This window comes from Vombatus ursinus, unplaced genomic scaffold (genome assembly GCF_900497805.2).
Source record: "Vombatus ursinus unplaced genomic scaffold, bare-nosed wombat genome assembly UNPS02014792.1, whole genome shotgun sequence".
NCBI classification, from domain to species: Eukaryota; Metazoa; Chordata; class Mammalia; order Diprotodontia; family Vombatidae; genus Vombatus; species Vombatus ursinus.
Genome location: NW_020954570.1, coordinates 7,743,596 through 7,771,430, shown reverse-complemented (window position 1 = coordinate 7,771,430; position 27,835 = coordinate 7,743,596). Strand labels below are relative to the sequence as shown.

Genomic DNA, 27,835 nt, shown 5'->3' with positions numbered 1-27,835 from the left:
AAGAGAGAAAGAGAATAGAAAATGCCCTGAATAAATACAAAATATATGCCTGGTAGTTATAAAATAAGGTAGTAAAGGATGAAACAAACCTAACTATTGCAGAGGTCAGGAAAGACTTCATGTAAGAGGTAGGTTTTGAGTTGTATATTTTATCTAAAAGGTAATAGGGAACCACTGGAGTTTATTGAATAGGGGAGTGACAGGATCAGATCTGTACTTAAGAAAAAGTTACTTTGGCAGCTTATGTACAGGATGGATTGGAGTGGGGAGAAATGAGGCAGTGATATCAATTAGGAGGCCATTGCAGTAGTCTAGGTGAGGGATGATAAAGGTCTAAATTAAGGTAGAAAGGGTAAGATTTGGCAATTGATTAGATTTCTAATGACAGTTGAGCAGAATACCAAGGTTGTGAATCTGGGACACTAGGAGAGTGGTAGTGCTTTCGACAGAAATAGAGAAGTTTGAAAGAGGGGTGGGTTTTGGAGGAAAGGTGAGTTCTCTTAAACATTTTGAATTGGAGAGGCCTCCAGAATATCTAGTTTGAAATGTCCTTCATGCTGTGGGCAATGCGGAATTAAATCTCACGAAAGAGACTGAGTAGCTATATCTGAGTCACCTGAATAGAGATGTGGCAAACCAAAAAACAAACAAAAACCCAAAAAACAATCCTGTGAAAATATGAAAAAGTAATTCTGTTAGGGTGTGTGTGTGTGTATGTATGTATACATGTAAATATATATGTATGTATATAAGTATATATATATAAACATGTGTGTATACATATAAATATATATGTATGTATATAAGTATATATATATAAAATATGACAATCATAAGAGCCTCTGTTGAATATCTTGTGTAGGGTCTAGCCAATGTGTGCTAAATACAGTGTTTTATTTATGTAATATTTACTTGCAACTGAAAGCTTTTCAAATGTATTATCATCACTTGTCTAGATGACAACTTTAGGAGGTGCTTTGTTTAGTTTATATTCATAAATATTCCCTTGGATGTCCAAGATTTGTAGTTTTTATGTTTAAACACATCTAATGTTGTGCTTCAGCTTTCTCCCCTGGAAAAGCAATAGAAAACACTGTTTCCGATACTCTCATATGATAGAAAATACGTATTTTATCTTTTAATAAAGATGAAAGTTTTAGAACAGTAAAATTGAAATAAAAAAAATCTGAGAGTTTGCTTACACAATGAAGGGATTGTTTACTAATGAAGGATAGGAACTTCATTGGTATAAGAAACTCCCTCTTTAAATACAAGTTAGCATTTTCTTTGCAACTTATCTTCTTTACCTAGGGCACTGAAAGGTTAAATGATTTACCCATCTTACAGTATGTGTCAGAGGCAAAAACTTAAGCCTTTTTTTTTTCCTGGCTTTGAGGCCAGCTCTTTATGCCACACTGCCTCTGATGAAGCAATTGATAATTGTAGCAGAAGAGACAGACATTTATTACAGGTAGCTTTAAGTAATAAAACTTAATTTAAGGGGCATCTAGGTGACACAGTAAGGTACAGCACTGGGCCTGAAGTCAGGAAGACCTGAGTTCAAATTTGACCTCAGACACTAGCCTTCTGACCCTGGGCAAGTCACTTAAGCACTATTTGCTTCAGTTTCCTTAACTGTAAAATGGGATCTAATAGCACTTACCTCCCAGGATTGCTGTGAAGATCAAATGATGTAATTATTACAAAATGCTTAGCACAGTGCCTGGCATGTAGTAAGCACTATGTAAATGTTAGCTAGCTGTCGTTTGAAACACTTGGCTAGGGGGAATGTCTGTCAAATGTTCAGATGAAAGTCTTTAGAAAAACCAAGTACTCCAAGAGTGTTTTATTTTAAGAAATTCTGATAAATGTGTGACAATCTAAACTTAAAAAGCAGATAAGTAGGGGTAGCTAGGTGGCACAGTAAATAGAGCTCCGGCCTTGAAGTCAGGAGGACCTGAGTTTAAATCCAGCCTCAGACACATGACACTTACTAGCTGTGTGACCCTGGGCAAGTCACTCAACCCCGACTGCCTCACCAAAAGACGAAAAAAAAAAAAAAGCAGATAAGTGATGGAAGTGATTTCCCTTGTTTGCTTTATAAAAACATTCAACATAGAATTTCTTTCAATTTAAAAATCTCAGAGATGGAAGGTAAAAGTATCCTGAATAAATGGTCATTAGCTTGTAATTGAAGATCTCCTTGTGACAAGGAACCCATGACTTCCTTAAGGAAGCTCATTTCACTTTTAATTTGGTGCTAATTTTTAGGAAATATTTTCTTACTTTGAGTTGCCCTATTTGTCTCTATTTGTCTTATACCCAGTATGGAAATTTTTTCTATTAACTGAAAGCTTTTGTAATTCTTCATATGTATCTTATGGAAATCAAGGTTCTTATTTGTACTTTCATTGCAGAGTAAAATGCAGTTCTTGTACAATTGCTTTAAGTAACTTGTCGGTCTGTGCTTTTCAACATGCTCGTGAAGAGTATTTCATTTCTTACCATATTATATGACTTCATTTCCATTCAACAGGTGAATAGAATTTAATACCTATAAATTAAAGAGCTTTTTTCTTGTGTTTCTTCCTTTTTCTCCCAAATCAGCTCACCAAGTTCTATTAATCCTACCTCCTAATCATCTCTTACGTATAGATTCTTTTCCATTTCCCTTGTCCTCTTCCGACCCTTGCTAGTGTCTATATATATGACCAGGGACAAGTCATTTTCCCCTTGTGAACCTTAGTTTACTGATGTAAAATGAGGGGTTTGGTTCTTCTATTTCCAAAGCTTTTCTCCTGTGATCCTAGTTTAGGGTTTCATTAATTCTAGCACAGAGTATTCTAATAATCTCCAGCTAAAGGACTTTAATTATAATTGTCAGTTAGTATAACAATGCAGTGTGCAGTAGAGTGGTTCTCCAAGTATGGTATAGGAATCTATACCCTTTCAGGGGCCTTTGAGGCCAAAACAATTTTATAACACTACTAAAACATTTTAATTTCTATATGGTAGATATTGATAAAAAACCATATAAACAAAAGCTCTTTCAGGAGTTCTTAATAATTTTTAAGGGTGTAAAAGTATCATGAGATCAAAATTTTAAGAACCACTGGTCTAGCAGATAGAGTCAGGAAGAACAGAGTTTAAATTTTGTCTCACACACTAGCTGTGTGAGCATGAGAAAATCATGTAATCTTTCTCAGACTTACTTTTTTAATTTGTGAAATAGAAGTAATAATCACACTCACAGGGTTATTGTGAGGATTAAATAAGTACAGGTATACCTTAGAGATATTAAATTGCAGGTTTGGTTCTAGACCACAATTCACAATGAAGCAAATATTGAAATAAAGTAAGTCTCATGAATTTTTTGGTTTCCCAGTGCATATAAAAGTTATGTTTATACTATATTGTAGACTGTTAAGTGTGCAATAGTATTGTCTAAAAAAAAACAAGGTACATTCCTTAATTAAAAAATACTTTATTGCTAAAGATTGCTAACCATCTGAACCTTCAGAGAGTCATAATTTTTTTGCCGCTGACGTAGGGTCTTACCTCAATGTTGATGGCTGCTGACTGATCAGGGCAGTGGTTGCTGAAGGTTGGGGTGGCTGTGGCAATTTCTTAAAATAAGACGAGGAAGTTTGCTGTGTCAGTTGACTCTTCTTTCCGCTTGAACAGTTAGAGGCCATTTTAGGGTTATTAATTGGCCTAATTTCAATATTGTTGTGTCTCAGGAAATAGGGAGGCCCAAGAAGAGGGAGAGAGATGGGGAAACAGCTGGTTAGTGGAGCGGTCAGAATACATGCAACATTTATCAGCTAAGTTTGCCATCTTATATAAGCTCAGTTTGTTAAAAATCACTAATCTTAGATCACCATAGTAGATCTAATAATAATGAAAAAGTTTGAAATGTTGTGAGAATTACCCAAATGTGATAGAGAAACATGATGTGAGCATGTGTTGTTGGAAAAATGGCACCAGCAGACTTGCTTGATGTAGGGTTACCACAAAAAAAAAAAAGCAGTTATCTGTGAAATGCAACAAAATGTATGCCTGTAATGTGAGTAATGCTGTAGATTGCTTTCCGAACCTAAAAATCACTAGTGAACTATTTTTATTAAAATTTTGAGGTGGATAAGAGGGAATTTGATCCGATTTATCTTGGTGACTTCAGTCTTGTGAGTAAAGTAGGAAACAAAGCTGTTGTGTGAATATTGAGGGACCAACAGCATGAATTTAATTCTGCAAACATTTATTGACTACTATACATAAATACTTTTTTCTTAAAATAGAACATATTCTTCAAAGTTTACTGCATTTGTAAACGATTTTGAGAACAAGTTCATTTATTAGTTGATTGTTATACAATTCCTTAAGATATGGGTCTTTGTGTTAGAGTAGTTGACAATGAGGAATAGTTAAAAATGGAGGAAGAAATGCTATTGTATTTGTGTTTTGGCCTTGTTGTTGTCTGAACTACAGCATTGCTTTTTGTTAGATTAGCTGCTACCACAAAAGAGAAGGCATATGTTTTATAGGATTATTTATTTTTTAACAAACATTTATAGAGCACCTATTATATATAAAATACTGTACTGGCTTTGGTGGAGAATAAGAAACACGATCTCAGTCCTTTGCTAAAGCTGTTAATCATTTCAACTAGATTTTTAATTGACTTTCTAGTATTCTGTAAATAGAGCATCATATCATTTGTAAAGAGTGATAGTTTTGTTTCCTCTTTGCCTATTCTAATTTCATTCAACTGAGAGGAATGAGACCTCTCCAGAGAAGTGAGTCTGTCAGCAGGGTCTTATGACTCTGGGTCCTAGATAGGAGGTCAAACTGAAAGCAAAGAAATGTACTAACAGTCCAAGGAAACTCTTGATAGCACCCTGTTTCCTAGGGTACAGATTTAATTTTTTTAACTTTTTAGACTTGCATGGAGTACATAGCCAATTAGCAGTATTATGTGGCAACTTAGAATAGATAAGTATCACCTTTCACAGGAGAGAGGGGTAGAGAATTGGGAAATCATGCTAGGGAAAAAAAGGAGGGGAATATTTGCTATGCAGTTGGCAGGGTTTGTTATCTGAATGAAAAGACATTTCTTGCTCAAGGGCAGGAGATGAGGGAAGGTGACCAAATACTTTTACAATTGTGGAAGAAATTCTTTTGGACAAGTATTTAGGCCCACTTACAGGTATCTCTTGTTTACAGAGAACAGATAATTGTTAGAATAGTGAATGAGACCTTTGGCCTTATACAATTTGTTTATATTTTCTTTTTTCTTACTTATTGCTGCTTGTTTACCGTTGGGATTTCTACATTGTTAGTACATCAAGATGTCATGAAATGATTGATTCCTATTCTCGCCCCTTCCCCCAGGGTGAAATTGGGAACTACTGAAGGTTTTTGAGCAAAAGAGTTATGCAATCAGAACTATACGTTAGAAAAATTAGTCAGTAGTGAGTGTATCATTAGATGGATTGGAGTTGGAAGTTGGTAGAAGATTCATCAGCAATTACGGTCTGTCTTCTGAGATCTAGAAATTGATTTGCTAAACATTATCCTATGCTAAAATGGTATTAAGTTAAATGAGTTTTACCTGCAGGAGAGAAAAATAACTATCATAACAAAACATTTAATCATATTTTGGTTTAATATGAAATATTATGACATTAAATGATAGGAGTTGTTGCCGAATTGTTTCAGTTGTGTATGACTCTGTGACCCCATTTGGGGTTTTCTTGGCAAAGATAAAGTGGTTTGCCTTTTCCTTCTCCACCTCATTTTACAGATGAGGAACTGAGGCAAGCAGGGGTAAGTGACTTGCCCAGAGTCACACAGCTAGGCAGTATTGGAGGCCAGATTTACACTCAAGATCTTACTGACTTCAGGCCTGGCACTGTATCCAATTGTGCCACCTAGCTGCCTGTAGGAGTTATTCCTAGACAGTTATTTTGAATTATAAAGCATCGTATAATTGCTTTTGCATCATCTTTGTGCTTGTAAAAACATCATCTTCAAAAAATTCTACATAGAGACTGTAGTTAAAGCTGTGAGAGGGAATGAGATTGTTGAAAGATAAAAAGTACTTTAAAGACAAAAACTATCCATATCAGAGGAGTGAGCCAATCCATATGAGGGGATTAGGAAGAGCTAGTGATGGTGATTGAGGAAGAGTTGTTAGAGGCATGAGGTACAGTGGAAAAAGTGCTAGATTTTGAATCAGAGGACCTGGATTCAAATGCCGGATCTGCAGTCAGTGTGACCTTGGGCAAGTCACTTCCTCTTCCTGGACCTCAGTTTCTTCATATGTAAAATAAGAGTTTTGGAATAGATGAGTTCTAAGGGTCCTTCCAGCTATAATTCTATGCTTCTGTCCTCCTGGATGACCTTTGAAGTCCCTTCCTATACCACATTGACAATTCCTAGAAAATCAGCAAGCATGTTACCTCTGAAGCCACGGTAGGGGAAAATATCCATTAGAAGGTAATGATTAAGGGGCAGCAAGGTGGCGCAGTGGATAGAGCTCCAGCCTTGAAGTCAGGAGGACCTGAGTTCAAATCTTGCCTCAGACACTTGACATTTACTAGCTGTGTGACGCTAGGCCAAGTCACTTAACCAGGATTGCCTCACCAAAAAAAAAAAAATTAAAAAAAAGAAGGTAATGATTAGCAGTATAAGGAACTACTGAAAAGTTAAAGAGGATGAAAACTAGAAAAGTCTACTGTATTTTGTGTTTGAGATTTTAGTGACTTTTAAGGAGAGAATTTTCAGTAAGATCATGGAGTCAGAAATCCAATTTTGAGGCAGGAGAGAGATTGCATAAGGTGTTGAGACATATGTCCAGTGAACAAGCCAAGTCAGCAAGCATTTGTTAAGTTTGTACTCTGTGCCAGGATTGCGCTAGGTGCTGGGGATACAAAGAAAGGCAGAAAACAATTCCTGCTCTCAAGGAGCTCACAGTGTAATAGTAGGGGAAACAGCATGTATACAACTGTGTACAAAGAAGATATATATAGTCAGTCAGTAAATATTTGTTAAGTACTTATTATGTCAGACACTTAAGTTCCAAAGACAAAAGACAGTCCTTGCCCTTGGAGCTACCAATCTAATATGGATGATAACATGTAAACAACTATGTACAAACAAGCTGTATACAAGACAGACATGAAATAATTCACACAGAGAAGCATCTAGAATTAAGAGGGATTGATAAAGGCTGGGCATGTCAGGGGCAGCTAGGAGGCACAGTGGATAGAGCACCGGCCCTGGATTCAGGAAGACCTGAGTTCAAATGTGGCCTTAGACACATAACACTTACTAGCTGTGTGACCCTGGGCAAGTCACTTAACCCTATTGCCTAGCCAAAAAAAAAAAAAAAGAAAGAAAGAAAAGAAAGAAACCACTAGAATGGAATGTATCTATCTGTTAGTCTCCATACTTCTGAGGTCATTCTGTATCTAATTTTAATTTCACTAATGAAACAAATATCTATTGTTTGCCTGTTGTGTACAGGGTATTACACGTATTAGTTGAATTTTTGCAGTTAGACTTTTTAAGGAACAAATCTTGCACATTTTTAAAAAAGCATTGATTTAGAGCTAGAAGGGACCTTAGAGGTCACTTAGTCCACCCTCCTCTTATATATGAAGAAACTGAGACCTACAGAGGTTAAGTGACTTGTCACAAAGGTAGCACAAAAATTAACTTAAACTATTTTAATTCAGCTTTATTAGGAATACAGCATATTCTAATTGCAGTTGGAACAAACTGTAAAACTCAACAATTGATAGGCTAAAAGCATTAAACTTAAATTTTTTTTTCTAAAAATCACTAATCAGGGCCTTTGTGGGAATAAATAGGAAAACATTGGTAATTTGTAGACATTTCAATTCCATGTAACTCTAGAATTCTTAGATATATAATTGAATTTAATCTCATAAAGAAAAGTCCATAGAAATAATTAAAAAATCAAGCCAATTAGAATCCATTTTAGAGCATAGGATATTCAAATTTGCTCTATGATAAAACCTAAGCATAAATTATTTGGGAAATCATAATGATGGAATGTTCTGTCTTTCTCATATAGAGCAAATTTGAATATGCTTACTTTTGTCAAAACAACAAAACTTGATAGGTTTCTGTCCAAGTACCAGTGCTTGCATTGGCAAACAATGTTATGTCAACAAGGTACAAACAATAAAAATGGTATTGTATATATCCACATGCATGTATTTATCCCCTATGTTTGACATTTTTATCACTAGAGCTTTCTTGTTATATGGAGAATTTGCTTATTCATCTGCCTGTAGAGGGGACAAAGAAATCCATGAAAGGCTTAGTAAGATTTATTGAAAGTTATTCTTCACAGCCAACTTCCTTAGCTGCTTTAGGGATGAAAAGAAAACAACAACAAGAAAATTAGAATAAGAAGCAATTAATACAAGATATTTGCCACTTGATAAAGGCATGAAACTTCCCAGGGTTTTTTCCTCTTAAATTTCCTGGACAGTGCCAGGAGAAAGGCTTTAGGTTATTCTCCCAAGTTGAGGATCAAAGGCCTTATGAATGTTTTTATGGCTTTTTCCCTTGAGATTCTGCATAGAAATTTAGTCCAGATTCTTTCGTGGAGATGGAATAAATTGCCAAGATATAAAAGATCATAGCAAAGGGAGAAAATTCTTAATTTTTAATGTAGCTATATATTAATGTGTGTTATGCTTATATGTATTTTATAGCAACCCTTCATTTACATTCCCTGAGGTGACACATTTGAAATCATAAAATTCTAAGAAGCAGAATTCTTATATACATTATAACACAGGGTCACTGAAATCACAAACTTGGCACTATGAAATGAATCATCACAGTACTAGTTCAGCAGGCACTATAGAAGAGGGCCTATGTAATTTTGGCAGAACTCTTGTAGGAAACTTGATTTTAAAAAATTGTTTTATATCATCATCAAAAATTCTTATTTAGCAACTATTTGATTTTAAAATGGTGAAGGTATGGAATTTAAGTTTCCTATGCCATTTCTAGCTTGCATTTATATAGTGGTTTCAGGTTCACAAAGCACATTGATCTTCATAACAATCTTCTGAGATGTAGGTGCTATTATTATCCCTGTTTTACAGAAAAGGAAAAAGAGTCATATAGCTTGTAAGTATCTGTGCCTAGATCTGAACTCAGAACTTCCTAATTCCAGTTCCAACATACTATGTATTGAACCATCTACCTGCTTTATAAAGTTTGTAGATTAAGAACATACTTGGCCTTCACAATTGTATTATTATCTTAACATTCTTGTCAATATCTAGGGTAGAATGGTGACAAGATGGTTCATACCAAGGTGTTCTAACATTTGCATAGAAGAGGCAGTTATGGAAGACCCTCAACCGTGAGTTAAAGAGGAAGTATAGACAGGTAGGAAGAATGTTGAAGGATTTTTGCAAGAGGTAACAGAGCTATTTAGACCAGGGCTTTTTAAACTATTTCCACTCGAGACCCCTTCAGCACATCTTAAATTGTGGGTCGTAACCCCATATACAGTTTAAGAAACACTGATACACCATCAGGTAGACAGTTGATGTTTAGTCCTAGAAGACAGATGGAATGCAGCATCATGGTAACCTTGTAAAACTTCAGTATTCAGAAATTCAAGTAGGTATCCAGAAGGGATGGAAACAGTATAGTTAAATGGTACTTAAAGTAGGTACTTAGTCATTGGAGATGAAGTATGAATTCAATTAGAATAGGAGTTCAAGGTACAAGAGAATCAAAAGTAAAGATAACTTGATGTTAAAAATCACTAGGTTCTTATATTTCTCTTGCTTAGGTGTTAAATTCATCCTGTATTACAAAATTGGTATGGAAGTAATTCAACAATAAGGGTAAGGGAGCCAGGTTGATTATTAATATCTCCTCATAGTCATCTAAATATGCATACATATCACCAATTTTCTGACCCTGTGGGGTAGTGGGTTGGACAAGGAATAAACCAGAAATTTAAATGACAACCCACATGAAAGAATGCCTGTTGTTTAGACTGTGATTTGCATCTAGATGGATAGCCCTTTGAGCTGGTCCATTAAAACATATGTCTTAGACAGGCCCAGGAAATGGACAGTGAACTAGGCCTAGAACTGAATTGACGAATAGGATTGCAACCAGAATTTGGGTTACATTTGAAAAATTCTACAGCACTTTAAATGATCCCAAACATTTTGAAACAAAAACATTTTTAACACTATGTTAGGGGTGGGCTTCATGCTAGCACCCTATTACTTGAGGTTCAATGTGAGGATGAAATGAGACACTTATAGGTACAATTAACAAGACAGGTTTATTTGGAAATAGCACAGAAAACTTATCAGCAAAGATAAAATAGCAGTTAACTTCAGCTTTGGTAAACACTGCCTCTTTTGCTTCTTTATACAAATAGATCCGGGCAGCCCCACAGGGTATTGTGACTTTTGTGGTCTAGGGCACTCGCCAAATCTGAGAGGACTGAGCTTCATCTGGATGGTACTTTTTATGGCCTTGGATGAAGAGAAAGCTAAATCAGTGAAGGCAGGAGCCAGTCAGGTCCCAAGCACAGTTTTTCGTCCTTTTAGGGAAAACTAATCCTTATTGGAGGAGGAGAGAAGGAAGGATAGGAGAGGCATGGTTCTAACTTATTAGGGAAATGATGGTAGATAACAATCCTATCACATACCCCCTTGTGGTAGCAAGGTCCTAAGGAGTTCTAGAGCACTAGTTCTAGTGGTGTCAAATGAAAACAGGGCCACTAAAGCATATTTAATGATCTCTGTGGGCCTCATATGTTGACTTAGAAAACCCCATATTAACATTATATTTGTTTTATTGTATTTTTATTTATATTGACTATTTTTCACTTATATTTTAATCTGATCCAGGTTGCACTTGGGAATGTTGTGAGCCATATGTGGCCTTTGGGTGGTGTGTTTGACACCTCTGTTACAGAAGATCCTCCACCATTTAATTGCTTTTAGGCTTTTTACTAGACAGGCCTCCAGGCATGGGCAGTACAAAAGGGGAAAAGGTAAAAGGACAAAAAAAAAAATTATCCCTCTCCCCCAGTTACTCAAGTGATAACACTAATATCTACCACTGTTTCTCCACATTTTGGATTAGTTCCATGCCTTCCTCTTACCTCTTACAAGAGGGATTAGTTTTCCCTAAAAGGAAACAAAGCTGTACCTGGGACCTGATTGGTCCTTGCCTCCATTAATGCAGTTTATTAGTCACCTAAAGGCATAAATAGTCTGAGACCAAAAGATTTACCTTGCTCTACCCTGATGCTCAGATGCATTTCCATAAGGAGGTGAGGAAGGCTGAGTCTATTAAAGCTACTATAAGAAGTGTAAGTGCTACTATATCCTTGTTACGTATCCTTGCTGTGTTAGGAGCAAAGTAAACCTTTTGTTAACTGTTCATTGCCATATGGATGCCTTATTTTGTCCTAATCAAACATGAACTAATAGGTTGCTGGCATTAGGCCTGTCACTAACTCTGAATATAACTTCTAACAAATGCAACTTTATTTTATCCATGTAATTTAAAAGTTCCATTTCTAGTCTTTTCCTTGCCAGTTTGTTTGGGAATATAACACTGAGAGTTTACTCTTCTTAATACACATTTCTGAGGACATTGCTTCACAATCTGTAATGATAAAGGATAATATCATTTGCCTGGTTGGGGAAGGATTTGGCAAGAATGAACACTTGGGCAACAATTCACCATTATCTGTTGATTGTTATCTTAAAAGATTACCTTCACATAGGCATTCTAGAAAGCTCGAGGGTCGCTTCCTAATGCTTCCATATTCTTCACAGAGGCTCACCTCAAGAAAGATCCTACTGATAGCATCCTTTGGGGATGTGAGGAAAAATGGGGAAGCAATGACCCTCTTACCCCAGACTTCTTTTATCGCCTTCCTCATACTAAAGAGCAGTTAAGTAAAACATACTGGCACCTTAGCCTTGTCTGACAGATTATGCCTTAATTTTGCTCCTTTATAATAATAGTCCACAATGTTTCCTTGTGTACCTAGTAGACATCCCATCCTTGTTGCTTCCTACACATGTGGCTCATGGGCAAGTCCCTTAGCTTTGCTGGGCTCATTTTCCTCATATGCAAAATCGACAGGCTCTGAGGTCTCGTCTTTCTTTAGATCCTTGATCCTATGACTCCAGATCAGTCATTTTATTGATTTGAGTTCCAATGCCTTTTAGTGTTATTTTCTTTTGTATTATAGTGGCCATTGTGCATATTGTGCTTATATATATTTATTCTACATCCGTTTATCCAACAATCCAATATTCTCACAATTCCTTATATTTGCCATTTTAATGGTTCAATAATATTCATTTCGTTAATATGTCACAGTTTATAGATCTGTTCTCTAACCAATGAACATCCACTTTGATTCCAGTTTTTAACTACCACAAAAAGTGTTCTATTAAATATTTTGATATATATTAGTTTTTTCAGAGGCCATACTTTTTGTAGTTCATGTATAAATCATATTCAGCTAGTTTTTTAGTTGATCTTCTAGGATTCTCTAAGTATAAAATAATATTATCTGCAGTGTGGTAGTTTTGTTTCCTCATTGCCTATTTTGATTCCTTCAATTTTTCTTATTCCTGTAGCTAACATTCCTACTATAATATTGAATACTAGTGATAATAATGGGCATCCTTACTTCATTTCAGATTTTATTGGGAAGGGTCCTAGTTTATCCTGTTACAGATGACGCTTGCTGATGGTTTTAGATAAACACTACTTATCATTTTAAGGAAAGCTCCATTTATTGCAATGTTCTCTAGTGTTTTTAATAGGAAAGGGTGCTGTATTTTGCCAAAAGCTTTTTTCTGTATTTATTGAGATAATTATATGATTTTGTTGGTTTTGTTGTTAATATGGTCAGTTATGCTGATAGTTTCCCCAATATTGAACCAGCCCTGCATTCCTGGTATAAATACCACCTGGTCATAGTATATGATCCTTATGATATATTGCTATAATTGCTTTGCTGGTGTCATATTTAAATTTTTTGCATCAATATTCCTTAGGGAAATTGAACTATAGTTTTCTTTTCTGTTTTTGTTCTTCCTGGTTTAGGTATCAGCACCATATTTGTGTTATAAAAGGAATTTGATAGGATTGCTTCTTTGCCTATTTTTCCAAATAGTTTACATAGTATTGGAATTAATTGCTCTTTAAATGTTTGGTAGAATTCACTTGTGCATCCATCTGGTTTTGGAGATTTTTTCTTAGGAAATTTATTGATGGCTTGTTCAATTTCTTTATCTAAGATTGGATTATTTAAGTATTGCATTTTCTCTTCTATTAATCTGGGCAATTTATATTTTTGCAAATATTCATCTGTTTTATTTAGGCCGGCAGATTTATTGGCACATAATTGAGCAAAATAACTCAAATAATTGTTTTAACTTCCTCTTCATTAGTGGTGAATTCACCCCTTTCAGTTTTGATACTGGTATTTTGGTTTTCTTCTTTCCTTTTTAAAATCACATTAACCAATGGTTTATCTATTTTATTATTTTTTTTCATAAAACTAGTTTCTAATTTTATCTGTTAGTCCAATGGTTTTCTTACTTTCAATTTTGCTAATTCCTCCTTTAATTTTTAGGATTTCCAATTTGGGGTTTAATTGGGGATTTTAAATTTGTTCTTTTTCTAGTTTTTTTTTAGTTGCATGCCCAATTCATTGATTTACTCCTCTATTTTATTGATGTAAGTGTTTAGAGATATAAATTTTCCCCAAATTATTACTTTGGCTGTATCCCATTTTGGTATGTTGTCATTCTTTTTAATGAAATTATTGATTGTTTCTATGATTTTTTTTCTTTTTATCCACCTATTCTTTAGTATTGGATTATTTAGTTTCCAATTAATTTTCAATCTATCTTTTCACTTCCCTTTATTGAATGTAATTTTTATTGCATTTTGATCTGAAAAGGATGCATTTACTATTTCTGCCTTTGTACATTTGATTGTGAAGTTTTTATGCCCTAATATATGGTCAATTTTTGTGTAAGTGCCTTATAGCATTGAAAAAAATGTTATATTCTTTTTCAACTCCATTCAGTTTCTTCCAGAGGTTTATCATATCTAAGTTTTCTAAAATTCTATTCCTTTCCTTAACTTCTTTATTGTTTATTTTTGTGGTTAGATTTATCTAGTTTTGAGGGGAGAAAGTAGAGGTCCCCCACTAGTGTAGTTGTACTGTCTATTTTCACCTGTACCTCATTGATCTTCTTTAGGAGTCTGGGTGCTATGCTATTTGTTGCTTATATATTGCTTCATTGTCAATGGTAATTAAATCTATTTTTACTTTTGCTTTGTCTGCCATTGTGATTGCTTCCCCTGCTTTTTTTTTCCCCTTCTGCTGAAGCATAATAGATTTCGCTCTAGTCCTTTACCTTTACTCTCTGTGTGTCTCTGGGCTTCAAATGTAATTTTTTGTAAACAGGTATTCTGATTTTGTCTCTGGGCTTCAAGTGTATTTTTTTGTAAATGGGGATTCTGATTTTTAAACCATTCTGCTCTCTGCTTCCGTTTTGTGGGTGAGTCCATTAGGTCTTCCAGGTGACTGACAAAAGCGGTGGAAAAAAAGGAACTCTCCCTAACAGTGTAGAATAGGACTGTTTTCTTTTTATGAATTACAAATCAAATGACCACTTTAAAAATTTCTGTTTTAATTAATAAAATATATCTTATTGTTACTGGTTGACTCCTTTCTATCATGCTGCATATGTATACTTGGGTCTTACACAAAAATATTCTACTGTGATTCAAAGGAACAAATAAATAGTTTCCTAAAAATGAATAAACATATTTCTTTGCACTGTATCATTTGTTTTTGTACTAAACTTTTTATGGTAATTGTATCACACCTGGGACACTGATACACTGTTGTTGGAACTGTGAACTGATCCTACTATTTTGGAGGGCAGATCTGGAATTATGCCCCCAAAGTTACATAACTGTGTATACCTAGCAATACCACTATTAGGTTTATTTTCCAAAGTGATCAGGGAAAAAGGAAAAGAACCTGCATGTTCTAAAATATTTATAGTAGCTCTCTTTGTGGGGGCAAATAACTGGAAATTGAGGGGCTACCCATCAATTAGGGGATGGCTAATCAAATTGTGATGTGTGATTGTGATGAAGTACTATTGTGATGTAAGAAAAAATAAGCAAGTTGATTTAAAAAAAAAAACACATGGAAAGACTTGTAGGAAATAATGAAGAATGAAATGAGCAGAACCAAGAGAACATTGTATCCAGTAACAGCAATATTGTTTGAAGAATAGCTGCAAACAACTCAACTATTCTGTATATTATAAATATTCAGATCAATTACAGAGAACCTATGAAGGAAGATGTTATCAACCTCCAGAGAAAGAACTGATAAATAGAAGTATGCGCAGTATGATTTTTTGCATGTACATATCTATGTCAAATGGTGACCTTCTCTAGTGTGGGGTGGTGAGAGAAGGAGGGAAACAGTTCAAAACTTAAAGTGTTTTAAATAAATAAAATTTAATTATGTATGTATGTATGTATGTATACATAGTCATTCTAAAGTGCTGTTCCGTACTATATACCTTTTTTATGCCTTCCTAAAGTTTAACAGTTACTCAGGATTTTAAGATAGACTTGAGAAAGATAAATGAATACTAATCTTGGCACAGTATAGTCAGGTACACATGGATGTTACTTTTTCATAAAGGAGCATAAAATAACTGTCCATTATGGATAGCAAGAAATTAGTTAAAGTGCTTACATGGTGTTAAAGTGCTTATGTGGTGTACAGATATAACTGTAAAAGGTTTCTCTGTGAGAGGATAAAAAGTAAGAAATCTTCCTCTTAGTTAACTTGGGAAATAGGATTTTTTATAAGCTATGAAGGTTGGTGCTTAGTAAGCTATGGAGACACTTTGACATGCTGAAAAAGTATGACTTAATTTTAATTTTGTTATGAGTTTTGTTTAAAGAGTACTAAAATATTCTTTTTTTCATATAGAGCATGTATTTGTTTACTTTTGCAACTGATTATATTATTTCATTTGTGATTAAAGTTCAAATTTGGAAAAATATTCGTCTGCTTTTGTGAAAATTTCATATATTCAGCCCAGAAAATGTTCATTACTGTTAAAATATTAAAAACCTGTGCTCATAACATCTTCATAAACCTAAGACCCTATTGCAGGTTATTTTTGCCCTTGTTTTTGTGCATCCCCTGGTGGTAGGCTGTCATTTGTAGTATTTTTGTATAGAATTATTCATATTCTCAGTGCTCCTGAAACATTATAGATGTGAATCGAGCTCTTCCATATGCGTATGTGTTGCATAGATTAAAAGTACTCTGCCTAGTTTTTCAGCCAAAGGCACAGTTTTTGCAAAACTTTATGGTCCAAGCGTAAAGAACACTTGTTCTGTATTTAGAGGATTTTGTACCAAATTCCTCATCAAAACTTAGTGCTAGTTAAGTGATAGGTCACATCATTTAATTTCCCTAGGCCCCAGTTTCCTCATGTGTAAAATGAGGCAGTTGCACTGGATGGGCTCTGAGGACCTTTCCAGCACTAGATCTATGATCTTGTGATCAATAATATTACAAAGCGTGATTTTGTGTTTGTGTATTGTAGTGGGAGTTAAACCTTGTAGGTGAAAGCCCTCCATTTATTACTCACATTATTCTAGCCATGTAACTAGGCCTCAGTTTCTTAATCTAGAAAATAAAAGAGTTGGACTAGGCGATGATCTCTTAAAGTCTCTAACAATTCTTGAGTTCTATGTTTTTATTATTTAAAATTTCCAAAAATTATAGTGCAATACTACTGTTGGATCCATGTGTTTTTATGACAGATAACATGGCAAGGTAAAGAAAGTGCAACACAGGAATACTTGGGGTCAAATGCTGTCCCTGGTATTTATAGTTGTGTGACCTTGGGCGAGTAACTTAATTTTTCTAGTCTTCAGAAAGATCTTTATGACTTATGTATTAAGTTAAAGGTGGGTTGTGTTCCTCATTGGTGAAGTGAAATCATAGATCCTTTTTGTGTTGCTGTATTATGGTAAAATATTTAATTTGTAGAATTTTAAATATCTCAATAACAAAATTAGTTTAGTTCGGTAAAATATATGCTGTTATTGGAATTCTTGACTTTTCCATAGTGTTCATTTAAATATTATCTCTAACTTTAATACAATTGTGTTATATAACAATGACCAGTGACTATTCCAGAGGACTGCCGATGAAACATGTTAACCACCTCCTGATAGAGAGGTAATAGACTGAAGATTCAGAATATGACTTGCATTTTCAGACATGGCCAATCTGGGAAGTTGTTTTGCTTTAATATGTTACAAAACAACATGGTGCTAGAGATCTGAGTTTAGGGATAAAAAAAAGAGTGACATTGAAGCATTTTAAACATCCAAAATGGTTGTCTGAATTTCTGGCGCTGAAGAATGATCTTTTCTTGAACGTGTGTAAAAAGCATATTTGCATACAAGATACCTATAAGCTAATAATTATTTGTGATGTAGGCTTTACAGAGACAACTTGAAATATGTCTTCAAAACAAAACTTGAGACTTATGACAGTTTAGTATTTATAGTCATAGAGTATTTTTACAATTTTAATTTTTTTTCAGTTTTTTCTCTCCCACTGGTGGTTGGTGAGGGATAATTAAAACTCTTGTAAAAATGTGCATTGTCAACCAAAACTAATTCTTGTGTTGGCCATGTCCAAAAAATAAATATCACAGTTTGGCCCTTGAGACCATTACCTGTCAGGAGGTGGGTAGTATGTTTCACCATGAATCCTCTGGAATTGTGGTTGGTTATTGCGTTATTCAGAGCTCTTAAGCCTTTCAAAGTTGCCTTTACAGTATTGTTGTTATAGAAATTATTCTGCTAGTTCTGCTTTCTTTATTCTATATCAGTTCATACATGTCTTCCAAGGTTTCTCTGAAAATATTCCTGTCATAATTTCTCACAGCCCAGAATTATTTTCATATAGCATGTTTTGTGTATACACTACATACCATATGCATATGGTACTATATTTTGTTCATATACCATATACCATGATTTGTTAAGCCATTTCCCAAATGATAGGTACCGTTCCCCCTTACCATCTTAGTTTTTAATTCTTTGCATTGAATCCAAACATCACCACTGATGATCAGTAGTTGTTACAGTTTATTGTACTGAGCACCTTAGAATGTCATCTTTAATAACTTCTCCTATATTTTTCACACAGGTGACAGATCAGTCAGTAAAAGCATTTGCTGAGCACTGTCCTGAACTACAGTATGTTGGTTTTATGGGCTGTTCCGTTACCTCAAAAGGAGTCATCCACCTAACGAAGGTAGGTGCAGTTGCTGTGTATTTGCCATCAGTGATTGTCGCTCAAGTTCTTGACCTCAGTAGCATTAAATTAACTAGAATACATGGGAATCTTTTTTTTCTTTTTAAATTGTTATTTTTAGTTTTCAACATTCACTTTTATAAGATTTTGAGTTCTAAATTTTTCTCCCTTCTCTCTCTTTAATAGATAGTCTTTGAGAGCTGTTGCAGAAAAAAAAAAAATTACTCTTGACCAGACTAGAGTACTAAATCTCTCTGAACTTAGCTGGCTGGTTGTCAGACAACTGGCAATGGTGCATCAAGTGGGGCCAGCTTGGTACCATCTGCCAAACCTTGCACTGCAGTGTCCTAGGCTTTGAGGACGCAGTGTCCCCTCCTGACTTGATCATTCATCAAAAGTAGGATGTTAGTAAAGTTATAATTATGATAGTGTTACATGTATACTTTGAAAAATGAAGATAAATAAGAATTTTATGTATTTTCCAAGTGGTTATCAGAGAAGATTTAAGTTTAAATGGCCATTTGATTGTCATTTAGATGGGCTACATGTCCTGAAATGAAGTAGACATTGGTTACTTAACCATTTTGCATGATCAGGGTAGACATATAAACCTCAAACTGACAAATGTACTTAGGGAAAGAATTAGGCCCCAGTACCAGATCTGTGAAGTCAGAACAGGTTCAGCAAGTACATCCACATGCACTGTTAACACAGATGTCATGCCTTAGCACACTCAGAAACATACGTCTCTCTGTAGTCCATGCTTTTGGTGTCATCTTTTCTGTTTTATAGAAAAATGACACAGGGCAAAGTTTAATGTGCACTAAAATATTTAAAAATATTTCTCACCTTTTCTAATAGAAAAATTGTCCCTTGAAGAATGTACCTTCAATTTGTAGGAAGTCTAAAGTTAAAGTTTAATTTTTCTTCAATGTAATAGTAGTTGATAGCATAGAATCTAGAATCTAACAGGAAGTAAAACGCAACACAATTAAGCATATTTCCTTAGGAGCTAAGAATCAAATTTCAATTGATAATCACTGTTCTGCTATATTTGAATGATTCTGTAGTGGGCATATGAGCCATGTTATTTTGTCCTAGAGAACCAGTCACTTGTATAGCAGTTACCTTTTGGAAGAGGGGAAGACTCTTAGAGCAGTGCCAGAAAAACTTTGTTGGGAAAATTCACCTGAAAATTAGAAACAGTTTTTGTTGGCTTCTTCCCATTGGGAAAGGAGTATATTGGATTCATATCAAAGGAAATCACAAAGGTTTAAGCAGTCCCAATGCTTGCTACAATAAGAATGACTCATGTCATAGTATGAGTTCCTATCTTAGTCACCTATGTTCAGACAAAAGAATAGAGTAACATTTTTAAGGTGGAAAGGATGCAAGTATCCTCCCACCTAGTTTATCTGTTTCTTCTGGTTAAAAATCAGGCAATAAGTTCATACTTTAGCCCTCAGAGGTTTAATAATCTAAAAGTCTTTCATGACTTTTAAAAAATCTCTTTCTTTCCTGCATCTTAATCCCAGCTTTGCCACTAACTAGTATGAGACTTTAGAAAATTAATCTCTTTGGGTCTGTTTCTTGATATGTAAAGTGTTTTTTTTGGTGGGAGGAGATAACAGTTCAGCTATACCATCCTTTAGTTCCCCCCTGATTGTAACATTCTATGAATCTATAAATAATGTGCTTAAAACAGACCTTGGAGCAGTCATATGGTGCATCTCTTTGATAAATATTAGGAAAATCTGTGCCTGGTAAGAATTTCTCTGTAAATTTTCTTCATCACCAATTACTATCTATTCAACATCAACAAGCATTTTTAAAGCCCCCATTATACGCCAGGTGCTGTGCTAGGCACTGGGGATAGAAGTACAAAGAATGAAATAATTCCTAATCAAAACAAAAAAAGAAAGAATTCCTAATCACAAGAAGGTTGCATTAGCAAGGAACATATATATCATTCTATACATAATAAATGAAGGAAATAAATACAATTCTAAGTTGTTTAATTCAAGGTAGTTAAGGATGAAGGGCAATAGCAGTTGCTGGGGGGGTGGGGGGGTGGGGGTGGGGCAGTTTCAGAGAGGGTTGGGAGGGGGAGTGGGAATCCAGAAAGGTTTCATGGAGAAGGTGGAGATTGAGCTTTATTTTCTGCTGCGAGCCCCTTAAGGGGAGAGTATGTCTTTTGTGACTTTTTGTATCTCCAGTACTTAGCCCCATGTCTGACACATGGTAATTGCTTAGTAAATGTTTGTTGGTTGACTGGAGAGGGAGAAAAAAAATTTATGAGGTAGACATGTCGAGGAAATACATTCCAAGCATGAAGAATGTCCAGTGCAAAGACATAGAGATGGGAAATGGAGTGCCATTTTTGACAAACAGGGAAGAAGCGTGGTTTTGAGGGATTTCCCAATTGGGGAGGGGGAGTAAGTAATGTCCAGTGAGGCAGAAAAGATAAATTGGGTCCAAGTTGTAAAGCATTTTAAAAGTTATAGAGGAGTTCATATTTAGTCCTAGAAGCAATAGGGAGTCATTGGAGTTGATTGAATAGAGGAATGACATGATCATATCTTCACTTAAGGAAAATCTATTTGGCAGCTATAAGGGGCAGGGGGTAGATTGGAGTAGGGAGTGACTTGAAGAAGGGAGGCTAATTGGAGGTTATTGCAATAATTGAGGCCAAAGGTGATGAGGACCTGAAATAAAGTGGCAACTGTGTGACTAGAAAGAAGTTTGAATGTGACAGATCATTGAGGCAGAAACAGCAAGATTTGGAAACTTCTTGGATGTTTGGATTAAGAGATAGTGAGGAAGAGGATGCTAATATTAGAAACCTGAGAGGGATGGTGGTGTCCATCCAGGACAGGGAAGTTTGGAAAAGGGTTTTGTTTGGGAGAGAAATGATAAGTTCATCTCTTTCTGCCTTAGTTTTCTTATCTAGAAAATGGGAATTAAAATAGCATTTACCTCCCACAGTGGTTGTGAGGATTAAGTAAGATAACATTTGTAAGGTGCTTTGCAAACCTTTTAAGAGTGATATAGGGGCAGCTAGGTGGTGCAGTAGAGCACTGGAATTAGGAGGACCTGAGTTCAAATCCAACCTCAGACACTTGACACTAGCTGTGTGATTCTGCGAAGTCACTTAACCCTGATTGCCACACACACACACACACACACACACACACACACACACACACACACACACAGAGTGATATAAATGCTATTTGTTGTTGTTATTGTTAGTTCTATTTTGGGCAGATTGAATTTGATATGTTCAAAAGGCATTTGGTGATGTGGGCCTGAAACTTAGAAGAAAGAATAGGGCTCAATATATAGATTTTTGAGGTGTCTGCATAAAGATAATTATGGCAGTTAAACCCACGGGAGCTCATGAGTAATCAATGTCAAATAATCTTCTAAAGTACAAGTCCAACCATATCTTCTCCTTATTCAATTAACCTCAGTAGTCCTTTTGCCTTTGTTTCTACCCCTAGTTATTATCACAGTACATGGAACATAGTAGGCATGTAATAAAAGCTTGTTGTTGATTTTGTTGTTGGTAGTAAAAGAAATACTGTTTATTTAAGTTCACTCTTTAAAAGTTTAGTAAATGCAAATAGCCAATTAAATAAGCAAGTCCATGCAATCATAATTCCCCTAAAACTTAAGATCTATAAAATGTTTCTGGAGGTCCAGCTTCAGGAATGTTATGGATTCTTGAATTTTAGTAATTTCAGTTTGTGTTTAATTAAATCAGTTCTAAAATGATTTAAATCAGTAGTCTTAATAGATTTTACAAGTCCATTTCTTTTGTTTTAACATTAATATATTTTCTTTCCCACTCAGATGTAGAAATAAGTTTTGCTTTTTTAATATAAAACGTGCATTTCTAAGTTGCAATATTGATTTTAATATTTTATCATTTTATAGTATACCAGAAAAATGATCCATAATTAGATTATTCAGTTTACTGGGGTGAACCATCCCCATTTTAACATATCAGCCATTGTTTCTTGTATGATATTTTTGCAGTGGTATATTAGGAAGATTAAATCCAGTATCAAAATTATTGAATTAAAACAAAAACTTTTGTTTTCAGTGTTTTTCCTCCGAATGAGTCATTAATTAAAATTAAATTAATATTAATTAAAATTAATATTTAAATCCATGTGAATTTTAATTTACTAATTCTGAAATACAGTTTAAAAATAAAAATTAAGGAGATAATTTCTGTAGGGATCATAGAATTATGGGAATATAGATTTAGAAATAGAACAGATCTGAAATCATATAGTCCAAACCTAGCTCATTTTATAGTTCAGGAAATTGAGGCAGGCTCAGAGATGTTAACTGACTTGTCCCAAATCACATAGTTGTTAAGTAATGAAGAGATGGCATTCAACCTTCTTATTATAATAAGAATAAGAATATAAGAATAATAAGACTATGTTATAGTATAATAAGTCTTCTTGTTCCAAATCCAGGTAAATGTAACAAATATAAAATCATGAATTATGAAGCTAACTTATTCATCACCTTCTCTTCCTATTTCTGTATAGACTGGAGAATAAATAAGAGCTTTCTTGGTTTTTTAGTTCCCAAAGATTTCATTATCAGTAGACCAAAGGAAGGAAGCATTCTTCCTATAATTGTGGGAGAAGCTACAGCCAAAAGGTGTCTGGTCATGTAAATAGCATCTAGTTAGTATAACTGTTTAAGTAGCCTGTACCAAAGTTATAGAATCTCAGGGTTAGAAGGAACTTTCCATCTACTTCACTCTGTACCTGATGGAGAATTCTCTTTATAATCTCCCCCATCATTTAATCTTAGTCCACAGAGTACAATTAAGAGCGAAGAACCTTTACCTCTTAAGGCAGCCCATTGCCATGAAATCCATTGCTTCATTTACCACCTCTGTACAAATAGATAACTCCCAAAACTCTCTCTCTAGTTATAATCACTGTCGCCCTGTATTTCCAAATATCTGCTAGACATTCCCACACAGATGTCACAGATACTGGCCAGATAACAAAATTGCTTTTAAATTTCATTTAAATAGAAATAGCAAGATACTTTTTATATGTGCTCAGTGCCATATATGTAGTTGACATTTAATAAGTTTGAGTAATTATAGATTGAGGCACTTGATTTGTGTTTGGTCTAATCAACCTGCTTCTATATTTTCTTTTTTACTTTCCTGCATTTTCCCAAGTCCACTTTATTAATTATCCTGATCTCTTATCCTGCAGCCGTACAAGCATTTCCAATCCTAGAATCTTAGAACTTTAGAGCTAGACAGAAACTGAGAAATGAAGAAATTAAGACTCACAGAGGAAAGTCAGTCTTCTTTCATACAGCTAGGAATGGGAGGCAGTGTGGTACAGAGGAAAGAACATATATTTTGGAGTTGGAGGACCTGCATTCAAGTCCCACCTCTGAAACTCACTACCTGCATTACCTTTAGCAAGTCATTTAACCTCTTTATTTTTTCATTAGGAGATTTGACTGGATGACTTCTGAGATCTCTTCTAGCTATTTCTCTATGGTCCTATGATTAAATCTTCATCTGTTAGCTACTAATCTAGCGATCTTTCCTGGACTCCGTGATTTTCTAATATTGCAGGAGATTCCAGTATTTGGGAACTCTCAACTGTACCTTCCAAAGAGAAAATTAACCCTTTGTAAAAATCTGTGTTTAAAATGTTTATTATATTAAATTATGTAGTTATAATACAATGATAGATACTAAAAAACCAAAATAATTTATAATTATAAAGAAAACCTACTTTATAGGCAAAGATTTGTGAAGACATTGGTGATATAGGGTGGTATAGGGTGACATTTCCCTGATGTGGCTTCTTTTAAAGCCTTATCAGAAAAGCATATATTTCTCTAATGGTTCATGTTTAAACCACAAATTTGTTATAGTTTTGTGAAATAGCTGGTGGTATTATGGAAATAACCCTGATTTTGGAGCCAGACACCTTGGTTTGGGTTTCTATGACTTATTAGCTCTATGAGCTAATAAGTCACTATAAGCCAGACTAGTCTAATTTTTAATGAGGATAGGTATACTTGTTTTATCTACCTCACAGGTAACTAGGAAAGAACTTTCAAACCTTAGAGTTTCTTAGGAAATTCTATATAAATAAGAGCTTTCATGAGTTGGTATTACAGAGTGATGTTTGTTGGGTAAACATGACATAATCAACTTTATTCCTCAGGAGTTAAGTACTGACCTTAGTACTGAATGTGAAGAATATTGGCAAGTAAATTAGATTTATAATACATTAGATTGTAAACTTCTTGAGGGCAGGTCTTCTGCTTCCTTTTATATTCCTAGGGCTTAGCATGGAACCTGGCACCTAGTAGGCACTTAGTAAATATTTATTGACAATTAAAGTAAATGTCTGTTGTGACCTGTTAATAAAATCTTTCTTAGGGGGCAGCTAGGTGGCACAGTGGATAGAGCAACGGCCATGGATTCAGGAGGACCTGAGTTCAAATCCAGCCTCAGACACATAACACTTACTAGCTGTGTGACCCTGGGCAAGTCACTTAACCCCATTGCCTAACCCCCCCAAAAAAAAGTTTAAAAAAAAATCTTTCTTAAAATGTTACAGGATTACATTATTTTAAATACTTTATAATTGCAAAGTATGAGTCTCATTCTGTATAAGGTTTTGTTTTTTAAAAAACCTTCAACATACATGATGCTGCCTGAGAGGCAGCATGTCATAGTGAGCTTACCTTGGAATTAAGACGACCAGGGTCTAGGTCTTGCCTATATGTGATACATGTTAGTTGTGTGAACCTGTATAAGTCATTTAACCACCTTTTTTGTTTTTAGGAAATGCTCTAGTACTAATAATAATGAGTTTCTGGTATGCATTGATAGAAGGCATTTCCATGTCAAGAGTTAACCTCCATAGGTCCTATCTCCTATTCTATCTTATAGAGGCAGCTAGGTGACGTGTAGAATAGAGAGCTAGGTCTGGAGTCGGGAGTTCAAATTTGACCTCAGATACTTAGTAGCTGTATAACCTTGGCAAGTCACTTAACCTCTGTTTGCCTCAGTTTCTTCAACTGTAAACTGGGTATAATAGTAGCGCCTACCTCGACAATTGCGAGAATCAAAATAGATACCATTTGCAAAGCAGTTAGCACAGTGACTGTCATGTCGCAGGTACTTATATAAAATGCTTATCCCCTTCTCATCTGCCAAAATGACATGCCTGTAAAGTCATGAGAGTCATTCCTGTGAGATTAAAAAAATTTAAATACTTTTAATGAAGACTGTTATTAATTTTTATCTATCTCCTTTTCTTCCTTGTCCTACCTCCACCTACCTACCTTGCCCATTGTGAGGTCTGTTGAGAACACTATAGAAGTGTTCAGCCCATTTCTCTAGGATCATTTCCTTATCACTAATCAGTGTGACTCCATCAGCCCCGAGCAGTTGAGATATGTCATAGGTCTTTGAAACTGAGATTCAACAAAATATTGATCATTTCTCTGCTGCTTGTGCTAATTTTGGCCTAACAATTAACACCAAGAAAACACAGGTGCTCTATCAGCACCATAACACCTATACTTGGAACCATTGGTTACAGCAAATGGAGAAGTTTTGAGTGTTGTGGATAAGTTCATTTACCTTGGCAGTATACTTTCTAGGGATGTACATATTGATAATGAAGTTGACACATGTATTGCCAGAGAGAGAGAGAGAGAGAGAGAGAGAATGAGAGACACTCTTTTAGGTAATAGAATAACCTAAAAATTAATGCCCCAAAGTTTTTATTTTACTTTTTGAGAGTAAACCAGTTGTTTATTATTATTGTTATTATTATCTTGTGTGTGCATTTAAAATTTTTTTATTGAGATACTTTGTTTTTATATCATCATAGTTTATGAATATATCCCTTTCTTCCTCCTTCCCTGTCCTAAGAGTCAACCTTTCTATCAAAGAATAAGAGAAAAAAAGCAGTCTAGCAAATCTAACTCACATAAATCAGTTTATTTGTCTTCATATGCTTCTCTGTATTCTCTACATGAATAATTTCTTAAAGTGCAGTAATATTCCATTACATTCATGTACCGCAGTTTGTTTAACAATCTTCATTTGATAAGTTATCTATTCTCTTTCATGTTTCTTGTTTACTGCAAGAAGTGCTTCCAGAAATAGATTATGTGGGTGTTTTTTTTTCTGTTCCCTAAGGTCCTTTTGTGATTAATTCTTATTTTTCTGCCTAGGTAAACATTTATTGATACTAACTATGTTTTACGCACTGTGCTAAGTACTATACATATAAATACAAGCAAGGAAAACAGTCTCTACCCTCAGATTAGCTCATATTCTAATAGGGGAAGAAAGCACATAAAGATGAGCATGGCTTGGAGCTATTGGAAGGAAAATAGCTGCAGCTGAGAATAGCTAGTTACTCTTGAACTTGAAATATGAGTCTTAATACTACCTTACATACTTCAGGGTTTACAAAGGTCGTTCTTCACAGTTGTGTGATGGAGGCAGTTCAAGTAATAGCTTTCTCATTGTACAGATGAGAAAACTGAGACTGAGTGAGCTGAAGAAGCATTTTACCCTGGCCACACAGCTGTCAGGGGTCAAGAGCTGAGATTCAAATCTTATGTCCCCTGACTTCAAGTTGAGGAAGTTTTCTGTTATGTCACTTTGCCTCTCCCAGGGAATAAAGTAAAAATGATGAATAGGATTGAGTTCACTAAAGGACAACAACATTTAACTCATAGGTGCTTAGGATATGGTTGAGAAAAGGATTAAAGAGGGATAATCATTTTCATCAGAGCATAACATAAATCAGTTATGATTGATATATTCTTTGGAGAGTTTAACATCTAGCACATGCGTCTCTGATATATCTTTTCTTTTTTACTTTACTTATGTCAACATAGACTGTTTTTTGTAATTTCTGATTATTATTTTATCTTATAGTTATCCCATATATTAAATTTACCAATCTAGATTTTCCAACTGTAGCTTTTCAGCTTTATAGTTTAACTTTAGGTATTTCAAGTGGAGTCATGAAATTAACACAAAATTCTCAAAACCGAATTAATCTTAATTCATTTGAAAAGTGTATATTTGCTGCAGATCAATTTTAGGAGGAGGGATAGTACAGGGTATCCCAAAAGTCTTAGAGAAGTTTTAAGCTTTTAAAATTATGTATGTGTGTATACATATGTATGTAGATATGTATATACACACATAGATACATGTATGTATATGTGAGAGAGGCAGCATGAAATAGGAGATAGATAGCAGAGTTGGAGTCAGGAAGCCCTGTGTTCAAATTCTGCCTCTGACACATGGTGCTGTATTGCCTAGGAATAGTCACTTAACTTCTC

General features: G+C 34.9%; 1 protein-coding gene across 1 annotated transcript in view; it reads left to right on the top strand.

The window, feature by feature from the left end:
- The window catches only part of FBXL17 (F-box and leucine rich repeat protein 17), a 494,196-nt gene that overhangs the window by 113,515 nt on the left and 352,846 nt on the right, over window positions 1-27,835 (top strand). The window contains exon 5 of the mRNA XM_027869182.1: window positions 18,338-18,445. Coding sequence (XP_027724983.1) covers window positions 18,338-18,445 — 108 coding nt within the window. The remainder of the gene's footprint in view (window positions 1-18,337; window positions 18,446-27,835) is intronic.